The sequence below is a fragment of the Rattus norvegicus genome, chromosome 20 (assembly GCF_036323735.1).
Source record: "Rattus norvegicus strain BN/NHsdMcwi chromosome 20, GRCr8, whole genome shotgun sequence".
NCBI classification, from domain to species: domain Eukaryota; kingdom Metazoa; phylum Chordata; class Mammalia; order Rodentia; family Muridae; genus Rattus; species Rattus norvegicus.
The window spans coordinates 30,348,061-30,363,894 of NC_086038.1; the positions used below are offsets into that span (position 1 = coordinate 30,348,061).

Below are 15,834 nucleotides of genomic sequence, written 5' to 3' on the forward strand. Positions count from 1 at the left end.
GCATGCACATGGCTCTGTCTTGCTAGATCTAGACTCTAGAAAGGCCCTTTAAGAAGGAAGCTAATATGAGGTGAATTGTCCATTACAGGGAGGGCCATGTGTCAGAGAATTATAGGTGGCATGTAGGTGCTGGGGAACTTAGTCCTACTATGACAAGTGGTTTGGGAGAGGATCAGAGGCTCTAGTAAGAACAGAGGTGACCACTAATTTGACTGAGGCCTTAGGAGACTCTGGTTGGGGAACCCGCCTATGCAGGCCTCAACTCCTGAGTCACAGGATATATAGTGATCAAGTTGAGGCATTTAAGCTGCTGTTTGTGATGGTTTGTGGTACACTGCTAGAGAGTGAATATAGCTCAGATCCCAGAGCCTGGGGGTCGGGACAGGGGTGAAGGTTTCTGGACGAGACCACACCAAACCCAGAGGCCCAGCTTTCATTTTGAAAGTGGGCACATTGGAAGGTTATGAGCCACGAGCCACCAACCGGCCTGAGCCAGCTGGGTACATAGTCACTTTCGGGGTCTATTGAGTCACGCATCTGAACTATGAGGTTCTTTCTACTTCTTTTGTGTTTGTGTGTGGGTGTGTTGGTGTGGGGGTGGCTGGTACATTAGCGAGAGGGTATGTTTGTGTGGGTCGGTGGTTGGTATGTTGGTGTATGGGTGTGTTTGTGTGGGGGTATGTTTTTGTGGGTGTATGTTGGTTTAAGGATGTTTGTGTAGGTAGCTAGTATATTGTGAAGGCGTGTTTTATGTGTGTGTGCTTGTGTGGGGGTGTGTTGGTGTATAGGAATGTTGGCATGTGGGAGGTTGGTGTTTCTATGGGGGTGTGCTTGTGTGTGGGTGTGGCTGGTATGTTGATGTGAGGGTGTTTGTGTGTGTGTGTGGGTGTTTGTTGGTGTGTGGGTGTGTTGGTGTGTTTCTGTGTGGGTGTGTTGGTGTGTTTCTGTGTGGGTGTGTTGGTGTGTTTCTGTGTGGGTGTGTTGGTGTGTGCGTGGCTGGTATGTTGGTGTGTAGATGGCTGGTATGTTGATATGAGGGTGTGTTTTGGATGTGGGTGTGTTGGTGTGTAGGCATGTTGGAGTGCGGGAGGTTGGTGTGTTTCTGGGGGTGTGTGTTGGTGTGTTTTTGTGGGGGTGTGTTTGTGTGTGTGGGTGGTTGGTATGTTGGTGTGTAGATGGCTGGTATGTTGATGTGAGGGTGTGTTTGTGTGTTTCTCTGTGGGTGTTTGTGTGGGTATGTGTGGTTAGAGGCAGGGTGTCAACCTCAAGTGTTCCCCAGTGCCTGCCTTGTTTGCTCACTTTCTCCCCCTACCCCTGTTTTTGGGACCCAGGGCTTACTGATGCTGCTAGGCTGGCTGAACTGCGTACCCCCTGAGGAACTGTGTCCCTCTATGGCATGCATACATGCCTGTCTCGTTCTAGTTCTAAGGGGGGATTCCATGTCCAAGTCCAGCACTCCAGCTAAGTAGCCCCTGGAGATAGAAGCCACCACATTGTGTACTGAAGAGGCTAGAGCCCTGGACCCAATCAGGAGCCCAGGGCAGCTGAGAGACCTAGGTTAGTGTAAGCCTGGCATAGTGGTGGGCACTCTTAGGGTGTTGGTCCCAGTGAGGAGCCTGTGTTCTCCTCTGCAGCTGCCCGTGGACACCCTTGACACCCGGTCCTCTCGCCTTACTGTGAATCCCGGGAGCCCGATGGGCCCAGGCAATCCTGTCGCTCCAGGCCTCCCTTCATCACCTGGTTCTCCTTTCTCCCCAGTTGGGCCGTCTAGACCCTATAGATCGACAAAGAGCTCTGTCAGTGAAGCTCCTAGTCATCACACTGAGAAAACGTGCCATCTATGGCATGCACGCATGCGTGACTCCCTTCCTCCAAGGGTGGGTGTCCAAGGGTGGTGCCACTTCACAGATGATACTACTGAGGCTCAGAGGAAGCTCCTCGGCTAAGTCAGCAGCCTAGATGGAATGGGCAAGGGGTTCTTTGCATTCATGCAAACTCTACTGAGGTAGGGCTTCCACATGCTCCTGGAGAGGCAGGCTCATAGCCCCGCCTGTGTCTTTTTCACAGGGCACAAGAAACAGAGGCTCTGCAGGGCTCAGTGACTTTCCCCAGGGCACAGACTCAGGTCTTCTGAGTGGGGACACTATAGGATACCGGCCCTCATAAGGGGAGCGGCATGGCAAGTCGCCACAAGTGACTCTTGGTTCTCTGAACTCTGGAGCAGCTGGCGGCATGCAGAAGCTGTGTCAGGATGACAGCGGCACATGCAAGATGCCAGTTGTCCAGACACTTACCGGGGGGCCTGCTTGTCCTGTCTCCCCTTTCTCCCCTGGATTTCCTGGAGGTCCAACCTCTCCCTTCATTCCTGGAGGCCCGTCCTTTCCTGGGGGTCCTTGAGGACCAGCAGGCCCCATATCTCCTGGTTTTCCTCGAGGCCCCTATAGAAATGTCAATGGTACTTCTTAGGGACATTAATTGGAAAAAGGAGGAGGGAGGGAGATCAGAAAAGGCTTGGTAGTCAAAGGACTGGGCTTGCTGGCCCTGGATAAAAGCTGATAAATTTCCCCACAGGCTGGCTCTGCCAGGGTACAGCTGGACCCCTCTTCCTGGCCCTGCCAGGCCTGCTCCTGAGCCCTCCTGCCCATACTCCCAGGGTGAGAACCACTAATAGAATCCTTGCTGCAGACACTGTTGCTTACCTTGTCCCCATCGTGTCCTGGAGGGCCTGGCAATCCAATCTCCCCCTGCAGCAGTGGCAACAGAAATGTTTAGAGCAGAGACACAATGCCCACTTCCTTGGTAGCCTGCCCACACGGCCTCTGGAAGGCACACCATTGGTTGCCTTGGTCACAGTGAGGATCCCAAAGGGAAATGGTGAGGGGAGCCAAACATCCTGTGATCCATGTTTTAGTCATGGTCTCAACATGGTATCTCTGAGAGCATTACACATCCCATGGCTCCCGGTCACCTTAGCCCAACCATCCTGTCCTCACTGCCTATGCAGGGCTCCTATCCACTTTACAGCATTCTTAGACTTGAGGGTAGGGTGGGCAAGGGTGTAGAAACAGAGGCTTCCAGTTCTGCTGGATGGGTCTGGAATGCTTTTCTAGAGAAGGAAACCTGGAGGAGGGCAAGCTCTCAGAGGCAGAGGACAGAGGGGAAAACACAAGGTTTCTTCTAAGAAAAGCAGATGAAAGGGTGGGTGGAGGATTAGGATAATGGCAAAGGCACAGAGTGAGGCGGTTCAGAGTTGGAAAGGGGTAACCTGGTCTAATGGCTGTGACCAGAGGTCTGTTTCAGATCCCACTGTATCTGAGGGATTTGCTGGAGCGCAAGTCCAAGTCTAACTACTGGGGAAGAATGGGAGAGCTCGAGGCTAGGAGTAAGGGGACTGGAATCAGAGGAAGGGCCTAAGGTACAGAGATTAATGACTGACGGTCCTGGGAAGGGGAGAGCTTCATAGAATATAGGGAGCCCTGGAGTTATGTAATCAGAATGCATCATTCTGTTAGCATCTTAAACACCTTACCCTGTCCATGCCCCCACCCAACAACTCCCTGCACATACTGTCCCACTTCCCACCTTCCCTGGGTCAAGTTTTACCCTTTGGCCTGGAGTCCCTGGAGGTCCGGGTGGGCCTGTTTGTCCAGGAAGACCAGGAGGCCCCTAAAAAAGGAAATAAAGAACTTTCTAGCAAGAGGGGTGTCTGTCATCAAAGGGCTGTATGTGGCGCTGGTTTACAGGGGTCAATCGCTTTTTTTTTTTCGGAGCTGGGGACCAAACTAGGCAAGCGCTCTACCACTGAGCTAAATCCCCAACCCGTCAATCGCTTTCAAACAGAATTTCCTCAGTTGTGATTGTGTGTGTGTGTGTGTGTGTGTGTGTGTGTCTGTGTGTCTGTGTGTCTGTGTGTCTGTGTGTCTGAATGATAGGGTCTCATACAGTCCACACTGGCCTTGAACTCATTATATAGTTGAGGCTGGTTTTGAACTTCTGATTCTACTGCCTATACCTCCTGAGTGCTGGGGTTCCATATGTGCACCAACATGCCTGCTTTTATGTGGTACTGGAAACTAAACCTAGGGCTCTGTGCATAGTAGGTGAGATTTTAACCAACTGAACTACATCCTATAAGCCTCTGGGGTTTTGACAAAGCAAATAACATGGGGAATCCCAAAATGCAGACAAATGAGCACTGGGCTGTGGGGTTGTACCTGGGGGTGCAGAGAGCTATGCCAAACAGTTCTATGTGATTCCATTTGGGAAAATTATAAAAACACAAGTCTGCTCTACACTGACAGAAAGCCATTTATGGTGGTCTAGGGTTGGGGTGGGTTTTAAGATGGCTCTCACGGATCCCAGGGGATTTTCTGTGGCTCCTGCCTGGCATCTGCACATTGAACTTGGTACATTTTCCTATAAGCTATCTCATAAAAATGCTACTCTAGGTAACTTTTCTTTCTAACAGCTGTTGTGTCCATGGTGGTGGGTGTGGGAGTGTCCGGGTGGGTGCATGTGTGTATGGAGGCATAGGGTAAACCTGGGTGTCTTTGTTATCCAGACTGTGGGTTTTGTTGTTGTTTTTGAGTCAGGGTCTCTCACTGGCCTGGAGTTCATCAAGTAGACTAGGTTGGCTGGCCAGGGTTCCACCTGTCTCCTTCTCCCCAGAGCTTGGAGTATGAGGTCATTCATAAATTTATGCCACCATGTTTGGCTTCAAAAACCATTGCGTGTGTGTGTGTGTGTGTGTGTGTGTGTGTGTGTGTGTGTGTGTGTGTATGTGCATGCGTGCGTGCGTTTGTGTGTGTGTGTTTGTGTGTGTATGTGTGTGTGTCTATTTGTGCATGCACACTTAAGTCACAGCTTGAGCACAACTTTATGGAATTGGTTATCTCGCCCCCAGGCCCCCATAATTCCACGATGAAATTCAGGTCTCTGGGATTGAACAGTAAACACCTTTACCTGCTGAGCCATCTCCCTGGCCCAACACTTACTTGGGTTCTGGTGATCAAACTTGGGTCCTCATGTTCACAAGTCCAGCAAGCACATTACTGACAGAGCTGGATGGGCCTCACCCCTGATGGCCCTTTAAAAGTGTTCCTAAATGATGCTTATTGGTTCCAGAACCCCTGGAAATAGACTGTTTTTTGAGACAAGGTTCTATTGAACTCACTACATAGACCAGGCTGGCCTTGAACTTGGGGTGACCCTCCTGCCTCTGCCTTCTGAGTGCTGGGACTATAGACATGGGCCACCTGTATGTCATCCTGCTGTGTACAGGTTCCCAATATTAGATGAAGTGAGACTCCTTCAGAACCAGAACTTTAGAACCTCTTTGCCCTTCGCTGTGGAGGTGAAGTTAGAAACAGTTGTCATAACTACTTTTCCTTCGAGCCTGTCACTGGTCAGCACATGTGCAAAACCCAGCATGGAATTCTAGGGTTTTTCCAGGAAAAGATACTGAGATTGCATAGACAGCTGGTACCAATTTTTTTCAGAAGGAGGGGGAGGGAGGGAGGGAGGAAGAGAGAGGGAGAGAGAGAGAGAGAGAGAGAGAGAGAGAGAGAGAGAGAGAGGCTGAAACTGTGCCACTGGAGATTCTGTAAACACAACCCAGAGTTCACGCTGTGCTTGAGCGAGCCTTGGTGGCTGAGGGGCTGTCACCATGGACAGCCCTGATACAGGGACATGCAGCTCTTGCCCCTGCTCAGGCTTGGAGCCTCCTCTGCCTGGCATGGCCCAGGAGCTCAGCACAGACCTTCCAGAGGTCAGAAGTCTAGAGTGTGTCTCCATGACCAGTGCCTGAGGGAAACAAGGGAGGAGGGTGACTTACCATCAAGGCCAGCGTCCTGATCTCCTGAAAACAACAATACAGTACAATTAGCTGGAGAGGGACAATCTCCAGCTGCCAGGTCCCCTCTGCTGTGATGTCCCTCAGGAGGGGCGGAGTGGAGGAAGATCCTCACAGATGCACTCTGTGGCTTTCAGCTCCGTCACTCCCACAGCACCACCCAAAGGTTTGTTAACTAGATGGGGAACGCCTGGATGAGGCCTCTCCAGAGCCTGATGCTGTTCTAGATTATTCCTGTTGGCCTAGACCTGCTTACTATGGGGTGCAACCTCTTAGCCACAGGCGAAAAGGACACAGCGCCCCTTCCCTTCCTAGTCACTGAGGGGGCTTCACCCTTTTTTCTTCTTCTCCCACATCCTGGAGAAGGCAGCTGGCAAAGCGCTTCCTTTAAGCCCAGCAGGCAGGCGACCCCTTGGCTCTAGCAAAGACTTCCACACCACCACACAGCTTCACACACTTGGATGGTTTGCAGGAACAACTCTCCATTTTTGCCTTCAAAGGGAACTCTGGGACTGCCTGGTCCTCGCTAAGAATGGGGGTGCTGCCAGTCTAGAGGTTTGGGATGTGCTAGGAAAATCCTTCAGAACATGGGGCGGCCTCTCCACGTACCACCACCATGATCCAGCAATGAATTGTGCCCACAATCGAGGCACCTATTTAAAGGTGGGGGCTCCTGGTCTTGAAACAGGAGAAAGTGACAGAAAGTTGACACCTTTCAGGGATCCAGCTCCTACAAGGTGGAGAGAGGTGCCCAGGTATGGTATGTCCTCAGAGCCTTGATGGAAACCAGGGTATTCCAAATGGCTAGAGCCCATGTATTAACCAGATGAGACAAGACATCAAGCCACATGATGCCAAATAGGACCCTTTGCCTGGAGGCTGCACAGAGGCTAACAGAAAGCAAGGGAAGGACTCTTTTTTAAAAATAACAATATTATATATTTATATGAGTACACTGTACACTATAGCTGTCTTCAGATCCCATTACAGATGATTGTGAGACACCACGTGGTTCCTGAGAATTGAACTCAGGATCTCTGGAAGAGCAGTCAATGCTCTTAATCCCTAAGCCATCTCCCCAGCCCAGGGAAGGACTCTTTATCTGGAAGTTTAGTTAGAGACAGCATTGGCAAAGGTTAAGGCTGAGGTCCAGCGGAACCTGCAGATCTCGCCCCCAGAGTAACGCCACTCACCTGAAGAGCCTCGTTGATGCTGCTGTTGTAGTCCACCATCTCTCCCTTGCCGGGTTCACCCTTGGAACCCTAGAAAGCAGAGAAGGTCTCAGGCAGAGTCTGGGACAGGAGGAGCCTGAGAGTCTGCAGCCCATGATGGCGGTACCAGTACCTGCCGGGACACAGAGTGCATAGAGCATCCAGGGCTGTTTGTCAAGATGCCCAAGGCTTTGCAGGACAAACGGGACTAGCCAGATGGCGGAGTTCAATCACCCTGGCTGTGCAGACAGCCCTCCTAGGGCCCAGCTCCCCCTTCCCTTCCCAACCCTCTAAGAGCTCAGGCTCAAGCCCATTCATGCTACAACTCTGGGTGAGAGATGAACATACCTTGGGGCCAGTTGGTCCCGGTTCGCCAGCTGCTCCTGGCTGCCCCTGTTGCATGGTAACAGGGAAATGGGTTGGTAAGGCTGGCTTCAAGAACACCCAATGTCCTTGGGGAGCTACACTGTGAGGGCCACGGAGGGGCCAAGGAGCTCATTTGTCTTGGCACAAGCCACCAGAACACAAGCTTTCCTGTTTATTTCAGCACTGGTCCCTTTCCCTTCCAAAAACATCCCTAACACCTGCCCCACTCTCGTTCCTCTGACTTCAAGAACCTTGCAGTTCTCCTTTTACACTTAATGATGTCCCTTCTTTTCTGTTGTGTTAGTTGTTGGTGACTCCTGTCTGTCCCCTTGGCCACTTTCCCCCAGTTCCCCAGTCCAGTCTCGTCCTTGGTAGCAGGGATCTAGCCCCTGCTTCTTCTGATTTCCCTTCTGTACTGGCAGCAGGGCCCGCTGCCCACTGTTGAGTGATGGCCACAGGGAACCCATACGGTCCTTTCAGGGACCATTCTCCCTGGGGTAGAAGGGAGCACAGGGTGAAACCCAGAGGCCAGGGGTGTCAGGACGGAGCAGCTAGAAGGGATACTGATGTCTTAGAGTGGGCCAGGGCTGGAGGTGGTTCCTATTGGAAACAGGACCAGGTAATATGGAGTAAGTGGGGTAGTAGTATCAAGCGAAGTACAAACCACACACCTTGGTTTTTTTGGGGGGGAGGGGATAATGTGAGCTCTAAAGACAGAACACCCAGTGTGATGGTTAGTCTCAGTACCTCCTTGACTGCATCCGGAATGAACTACAATCCAGAAATGGAGGGCATACCCGTGATCTAGACCTTGACACATAGTGGCCATGAAAAGCTTAGGTCCCAGCAAGGTGGTGTATGTCTTTAATCCCAGGAGACTGAGGCAAACAGACTTCTGAGTTCAAGGCCAGCCTGGGACAGATCAGGTTCCAAGTAAAGAACAGCTTAAGTCCAAGCGTGCAGACCTTTAATCTGGGCCACACCTTCTGCTGGAGGCCTACAGAAGGACATTGGAAGAAGGAAGACTTCCTTCTTCTCTGCCTGCTTGCACTCCCTTGCCAGCACATCTATTGGAGCCTACTTCGTCAGGATTCCAGCTTACGCAGAAGACCAGCTGAAACATCTACCCTCATGGGCCTGAGAAACTACTAGATTCTTGGACTTCCCATTCACAGCTGCCCACTGTTAGTTGGGACTGCAGACTGTCATGTCAATAATTTCCTTTCATATACAGAGACATTCCTTAAGTCCTGGGACTCTAGAGAACCCTGACTCCTATACCAAGTCAAAGATGAAGGGAAACCGAATGCTCTCAACTCGACTCAGATGACCCTGCCACTGTCCCTCTGAGGATCTGCCCCCTGTCCCTCCCACCTCAGGAGTTCATTTATCGTGTGCCTGTGAAGGAGGCAGGGGCAGAAGGGGGTTCTCTGCCTAGATCTGTGGTGCGGGAAGCTACTAGAAGCCAGAGTTCAGACTCCTTCCTCAGCTAACGCGTCCCGGTCTCCAAGCAGCTTTTCAGGATCACTGTCTCGGCGGATGCTTCTCTGAAAAGATGGGACGCAGGCACTGTAGCTAGCTAGCTCGGGGTCAGCACTGTGGCCCAGTCAGGCTAGGGATGACTGGCTCTCCGAGCTGTGTTAGACCCCCAAGATCACCCTCGTCCTGCAGCTCCTGACTGGGTGGGTGGATGGGGGGCCCTACCTTGTCTCCTTGCTGTCCTGGGGGACCAGCCTGTCCATCGACACCAGCTTCTCCCTGGGAGGAAGAAAAGATGAGGTGAGGACACAGCAGCTGACTCAGCAGCTAGAGGGCCAGGAGTTGGTCAGCTAGACAGCTATACCAGCCTGCCCGGCTGGGCAACAGAGGGGGACACAGGCCCTGCGGATTGGGGGACGAGAGTCCTCAGGAGTCTAGGATAGGATGTCTGAGAAGAATGAAGGTTAAGGCCAACCTGACACTTCCTTTTGCAGTCCTGGAAGGCGGACCAGAGTTTGTGAACACAGCCTTCTAACTCTCCTTCCCATGGTGGCCAGGCATCCCCAAGTCTCCCATGAGACCCAAGCTGTGGCAACCTCATGACTTATGACCCAGGCCCAGAAGGGAGCATGGGGTGGTGGTGGTACTGCTGCTGTGGTTGTCTCTGGCAAAGCTACAGGCCCTGCTGGGTTTAGGCTGAAGCTGTTTCTCTAAGATGTTGGGAAGGCAGACACCATACTTAGCCCCTTGTACTCCTGGTGCTGTCTGTGCCTCTCTGGGGTTTTATATCTCTTGATGCAGATGCCAGGAAAAACTCACCTTTGGCCCAGGGGGCCCAGGGAGCCCCGGGGGGCCAGGCTCTCCCCTGCCTCCTCCAATGGCGTTGCCAGCATCTCCCTTTTCTCCCTGGGGATGGAAAGGAGAGTTCTATCACTGGCTGCCCAAACTTGGGGAGCTGGGTGACTGAGCTCATTCCAAGGAAGAAGAACGCAGTCCTGAAGCCAGGCTGACCACAGAGTGGCCACTAAGAGGCTTGGGGTTTCTGGGTCAACCCTGCTATGGGACCAACATAATGGTGTTTGAGACAGGGGTGCGGGGCACAAGTTACACTGGGCTCTCAAGCAGTGAGCACTCCTGGAATGCCCTGTGGCAGCGAGCTTTGCCTGTCCCCTCAGTCCTGAATGCTCACAGCCTCTGGCCTTGGCTGTCCCCAGATATAATTGGATCACAAGCCTTTTTAAAAATGACTTAACTTTTAAAGATAACTCTAAGGAACCTCATCAGATATAACTTAGTTGGTAAGTGATCCCCATAGGCTCAAAGATGAGTGTTTGGACTCCCAGTACCCGATGCCCATCCCCCACTGGGGTTAAAATGCCAGGTGTGGTACCACGAGTTTATAATCCCAGTGCTGGGGAGGCAGAGGCAGGCAGATCCCTGAGGCTCGCTAGCCAATCAGCCTAACTTGTCAACAGGTAGAGGAAACACTGTCTCAAAACAAGGTAAGCATCCCTTGAGAAATGGCAACCAAGGTCATCCTCCAGCCTCCACTTTCATGCACACATGGGTACCAGGCACAGGAGTCCATATTAGTAACACATACACACACTTACAAATGCACAAATTAAGGGGGGAAAAAAGAATTTAAATGGCTTTAAAGGAGGTGACTTTCAGAGCTCCAGATGGCAGGCTTTCAGAACCTGCGTGAAGAAATCCAAGCCAGGTCTTAGCTACTGAATTCTACAAATCAGTGCATTCCTGGGCCCGTCTTGTGGGAAGTACACCTCAATCTTGCTTTACTTCAGCCACTTTCCCCTAGTCTGGGAATGTGCAGGTCTGGGAGGACACCAAGGCTTGCAGAGAGCCCACCGTCCACCACTGAAAATGTGTATCCACCTACCTTCTGCCCCAGGAGGCCAGGGGAGCCTGTAGCACCCTTCTCACCCTGCAAGGAGGGGGAGAACAGGGTTAAGAACAACCTTGTCAGGATGTCTGGGAGGCAGCACCCCTACCCTCTTAGCACATTGCTCCCCTGGATGGAGAGAGAACACACACTAGTCAAAGTCTACTGCTGAGTCCTGGGAGTGGGAGTGGGCTGGAAGCAGGTATGGAAAGAGCACTTAGGAACTCCCCCTTGACCCACTCTTCTTGTCTGCCTCCCCTCCCCCCGCAATGAGCCTGTCTCCTTTGTCCATGTCTTCCTGCCTTTAGACAGAACCCATCCACCAGAACGCCCTTTCTGAGAAGTTCGTGTCATGAGCCAAACTGTGTTCCAGCAAAGTTTGGTGTTGGAGTCCTAACCTCTAGTACATCAGAAAATGACCTCCACCCCTTTTTTGGAAGAGGGTCATTGAAGATCAATTAAGATCAAATCTGAAAGCGATCGTGCTGGAGTAGATAAGACCCAGTGTTTCTAGGACAAGAAGTCTGCCCATCCGTCTCTCAGGAGACTGGCAGCAGACAGACAGAGGCTATGTGAGGCAGATGAGGTGAAGGAGTGTGATGATGGTCATAAACCACTCGAGAAGCAAAAGCCCTCAGACCGCATTCCCCTCCTCCCCCTCCCTTTGGGCTTCTGGCCTTGTGGGCCAAGAGAGAATGCAAGTTTTACTGTTTAATACACTTGGTCTGTGGATCGCTGGTGCAGTGCTCCCTGCCCCAGCCCTGTCCAATATCGAGGAACTCGGCTATTGGACCCCAGGGCTTGAATCACTAAGTTCTGGAAGGGTTAGAGGAACCCAAGCTTCCTTTCACAGGTGGAGCAGGTCGACCCCATGATCTAGCTGGCTGTAGACGGGCGCTTACTCAGCTAATGGCAGAGCCAGTCTCCCATAGTCCTCCAAGTAGGGTACAGTCCTCTCTTGGCCTCCACAGTGTCTGTGTGAGTTGGCACGTGTGTCATAGGGTAGCCGAGAGAGCAGTCTGCCATCTGGGTGCCCGATTGAGCAAGGAGGAAGGGAAGGGCTCTCTCGGTTTATAGATGGCTGCCTTTGTCAGGGCTCACACTTGTCAAAGAGGAGAACTATCTCTCTTCTGCTAATGAAGCCACCAACACCGTCAGATTAGGGTCTCACTGGTGCGACCTCATTTAACCTTTGTTGTCCCCTAAAAGCCCTACTCTCTAATTCTGACCCCTCGGGGCTCAGGGCTTCAGCCTATGAATTTGGGAGGGCACAGTTCAGTCCACAGCAGTGCTCAGTGGCCAGTGCTCCCCACCAGCAGGGAGTCGGATTCGGGCTGCCATTAGAACCCTCGCCTTCCTAGTGCTGAGCATGGGAATGCCATTCCTACATCCAAGAAAATGATCTGGGAGTTCTGGGGGCTACGACGTCAATGATCTTTCCATCTGGAGCCATGAATAATACCATGGTGGCTCTCGGTGTCATGTCCCTGCCGCTTACTCTTGGGTATAGGCTGTCTGGTAACATGGCCATGGATGCAGTAAGGAGGCAGAGAGAGCCAGGCAGGAGCCTGGTAAATAGAGTCAGTGACTGCACTGGAGTGGGCTTTAGCCTGACATCCCCAAGAGCAGCAGCAAAAGATGCAGGTCCTATCTGCAAGGATGCTTGGTAAGGTACCAAAGATGCTGAGATCCCTTTGCCTTTCACTGCGAGCTGAAGACTTCTGAAGGGGTATGTGTCCCCAGGTCTGCTGCTCCAGACCACATTCCTTTCTTCCACAACATTCCTGTCCAGCACAGTAGCTACATGGTAGAGCCCCGAGGCCAGTGTCCCCTGAGGCGTCCTGCCCTCTCCTCTGTCCTTCTTTCCCAGTGCCCCGGTAGCCCCAGCTTCCCTGACTCTCTCTTAGAGAGAAGAGGACAAAGTCACCAATAGGCAGACAGGGCAGGGAAGGGAGGATGAGGTGCAATCAGAGGCCAGGGTTCCCAGACAACTGTTCTCAGGCTCCTTTTAAACAGAGGTGTTCAGGTGAACACACAGATGTTACTTATAGGGTCCTAAGGATTTCCCAGTGCACATGCAGCATATCCCCCTCCCCACCCTCCAAGGCTCGCATCAAAGATACCGATGTACCAGGGATTGAAGTTAAGGCTTCCTGTGTGTCAGGCAAATACACTACCACTGAGCTATATCCTCAGCCCTCTTACATCATTCCCTTGGAGAAAAAGTCTTGCTAAGTCCAACAGGCTTGACTTGATTCGCCACTTTCTTGCCTTGGCCATCTAAAGAAGGCAAGATGCTAGGCCTGTGCCCACCTGGCCTGGCTCCAAATTTTCTCAAGTTTGTCTGACATTTCTGTCACGCTAAATCCTTTGTTGTTGTAGAGAAGAGACACTTGTAAGTGCAGGGGAGGGACTGTGTCATGCCCGCTCCCTCTCACCCCCCGCCCCACAGCTGCCCTGCCTGTGTACAGGCAGCACCAGGGACAAGGCAAGTCTTTGCAGTGTGCTCCTGGTGAAAGGACTTAGCCAGCTCCCCCAACATATACAGATGTATGCACGTGTGCAAGCTCATACGGCTGGCCCCAAGGGGAACAGAAGGAAAATGGTGATCCCTGTCGGCCTCACCCCCAGCCAATCTCATTTCTCTATGCCCCCCACAGGGTTCCCCTTCCACCAGTACCTTGGCTCCTGGCGTCCCTGGCTCACCCTGTGTGGGAAAGAAGATGGCAGAGAAGAAACAGACAAAGCAGGAACAAGAGCCCTCTGCTTTCCAGGAGGGGCACTTCCTCTGCCGAGGGGAAACACCAGGACGGAGGCTCCTGAGCGTCTCATTTCCCCGCTAGACCAGTGGTTCTCAACTTTCCTCATGCCGCAGCCCTTCAGTACAGTTCTGCACGTTGAGTGGCTCCCCAACCGTAAAATTAGTTTTGCTGCTACTTCATACTGTGATTTTGCTAGTGTTATGAATCGTAATGTAAATATCTGTGATTTCTGGGGGGGTTCTCAGGTGACCCCTGTGAAAGGGCTGTTTTACCCCCTCCCCGGCAATGGGGTTACGACTCAGGTTGAGAAACACTGCCCTAGAAGGATGGGAAGGTTTGAAGCATCTCAGGGGTGGTGCTTCAGGTGAGTAGAGCTGCTGTAAAGATCAACATCGGGCATCTGTCCCGCTAGGGTAGCCCTTGTCTAGGTTAGGGGTTCAGGGAAAAGATGTTGGTTCTCCTCTCAGAGTCTTTGGAAGCCCACAACAGCTAGCTCTGGAGTACAGGAAAGGGCAGGCTTCTCTCAGGGGCAGACTGAGAGACCCTGAGTGGAGTCTGGAGACTGAAACATCTGTCCTCCCCTCGATCCAGCTCTGACACTACTAAGCCCGAGCCCCTGTTTTGTGGTCTCCTGACACCATCTGATCCTGCCTCTGACACAGTGACAGGGTTTTTACCTACCTTCATCCCAGCCACGGCAATCCCAGGAGCACCCTGATAGAGAAAAACAGAAAGGCATGAAGGTCTCTGAGGTCAGAGTTAGCTCTGCCTGGCCTTAAGGTCCGCTCACTTCTGCTGACTGATAGATGGTATCTCCCCAGAGTGTGGGAGAATGTGACATGCTGAGGGGCAGTATTAGGAGGTGTGGCCTTATTGGAGGAGTGGCCTTACTGGAGGAAGTGCGTCACTGTGAAGGCGGGGCTTTTGAGATCGTGTGTGTGTGTGTGTGTGTGTGTGTGTGTGTGTGTGTGTGTGTGTGTGTGTGTGTATGTGCTCAGGTTTAGCATGTATGTGCTCAGGTTTAGCCAGTGTGATGCATGTAGAAGACAATCTCCTCCTGGCTGGCTTCAGATCAAGATGTAGGACTTTCAGTTCCTCCTCCAACACCGTCTGCCTGCATGCCACCATGCTTCCCGCCATGATGAAAATAATGAACTGAACCTCTCTCTAAACCTCTGAGCCAGTCCCAATTAAATGTTGTCCTTTATAAGAGCTACCTTGGTCATGTGTCTCTTCATAGCAATAAAACTCTAATTAAGACAATCCCTGAGGTCAAAGGATGAGGACCATCAGGCAACACAGTAGGAGGGGGTTGGTTTCACCAAAGCATAATGCACCCTTGTGTATGGGTGGGGTTACACCCACCACGGCTCTCTAGACCTGCCCATGAACTACCCCTTCCTTTCTTTTTTTTTTTCTTTCTTTTTTCTATTTTTCGGAGCTGGGGACCGAACCCAGGGCCTTGCGCTTGCTAGGCAAGCGCTCTACCACTGAGCTAAATCCCCAGCCCCCCCTTCCTTTCTTGTATGCAGTACTTGTGTTCATGCACACGTGTTGGTAGGAGTATATCCCATGTATACACATGGGGGAAAGGGGGGAGCTGAGGTCAAGGTCAGGCTCAACCTCTGTTGCTTTCTACCTTATTTTTTGAGTCAGGGTCTCTCACTGATTGTCTAGTCTGGCTCGATGGCTAGCCCACAGGAGCTTCCTGTTTCTTCTTCCCAGTGCTGGGATTATAAGCATGAACCATCTCATTTATGTGGATGCTGGGGATTTGAACTCAGGTCCTCATTCTTGTACTGTTGCACAGTAAGCTCTTTGCTGAGCCACCCCTCCCTTTTTTTTAGATGAGATCTTATGTAGCACAGGCTGGCCTTGAACTGATATACATTCCAGGATGGCCCTGAACTCCTGATCCTTCTACCTCCACCTCCCAAGTTCTGGGATTACATGTGTGTACCCTTATATCTGGTGTATGAAGTTCATTTTCACATACCCCCAGCACCACCAAGACCGCATACTTCGAGGTAAAAATGGAGCTCAAAGCTTCACTTAGAAAGTCCCTAAGTCCCTAGTGGGGGCTGTTAGGGTTCTTGCATTTTCTTTGGGTTTCAGGACCACACTAGAGCTGATATGGGCTATTTATGAACCAGAAAGATCCGGAAAGGCCAGGATGTGATGGGGGCCATATCACACTACCCCACCTGCTCATGTCAGGAAGGATGGACAGACACGGGAAGGGAGGGTTGAAGGAGGGAATGT

At 51.8% G+C, this 15,834-nt stretch overlaps 1 protein-coding gene across 2 annotated transcripts in view; it reads right to left on the reverse strand.

Annotated features, from left to right (window-relative positions):
* The window catches only part of Col13a1 (collagen type XIII alpha 1 chain), a 140,057-nt gene that overhangs the window by 21,317 nt on the left and 102,906 nt on the right, over positions 1-15,834 (reverse strand). For both annotated transcript variants that reach the window (NM_001109172.1, XM_063279469.1), the window contains 12 exons: positions 14,254-14,286; positions 13,491-13,517; positions 10,808-10,852; positions 9,727-9,813; positions 9,133-9,186; positions 7,411-7,455; positions 7,045-7,113; positions 5,834-5,857; positions 3,604-3,666; positions 2,700-2,744; positions 2,295-2,438; positions 1,676-1,774 (listed from right to left, as the gene is read on the reverse strand). In NM_001109172.1, the coding sequence (NP_001102642.1) occupies positions 1,676-1,774; positions 2,295-2,438; positions 2,700-2,744; positions 3,604-3,666; positions 5,834-5,857; positions 7,045-7,113; positions 7,411-7,455; positions 9,133-9,186; positions 9,727-9,813; positions 10,808-10,852; positions 13,491-13,517; positions 14,254-14,286 (735 nt within the window). The remainder of the gene's footprint in view (positions 1-1,675; positions 1,775-2,294; positions 2,439-2,699; positions 2,745-3,603; positions 3,667-5,833; positions 5,858-7,044; positions 7,114-7,410; positions 7,456-9,132; positions 9,187-9,726; positions 9,814-10,807; positions 10,853-13,490; positions 13,518-14,253; positions 14,287-15,834) is intronic.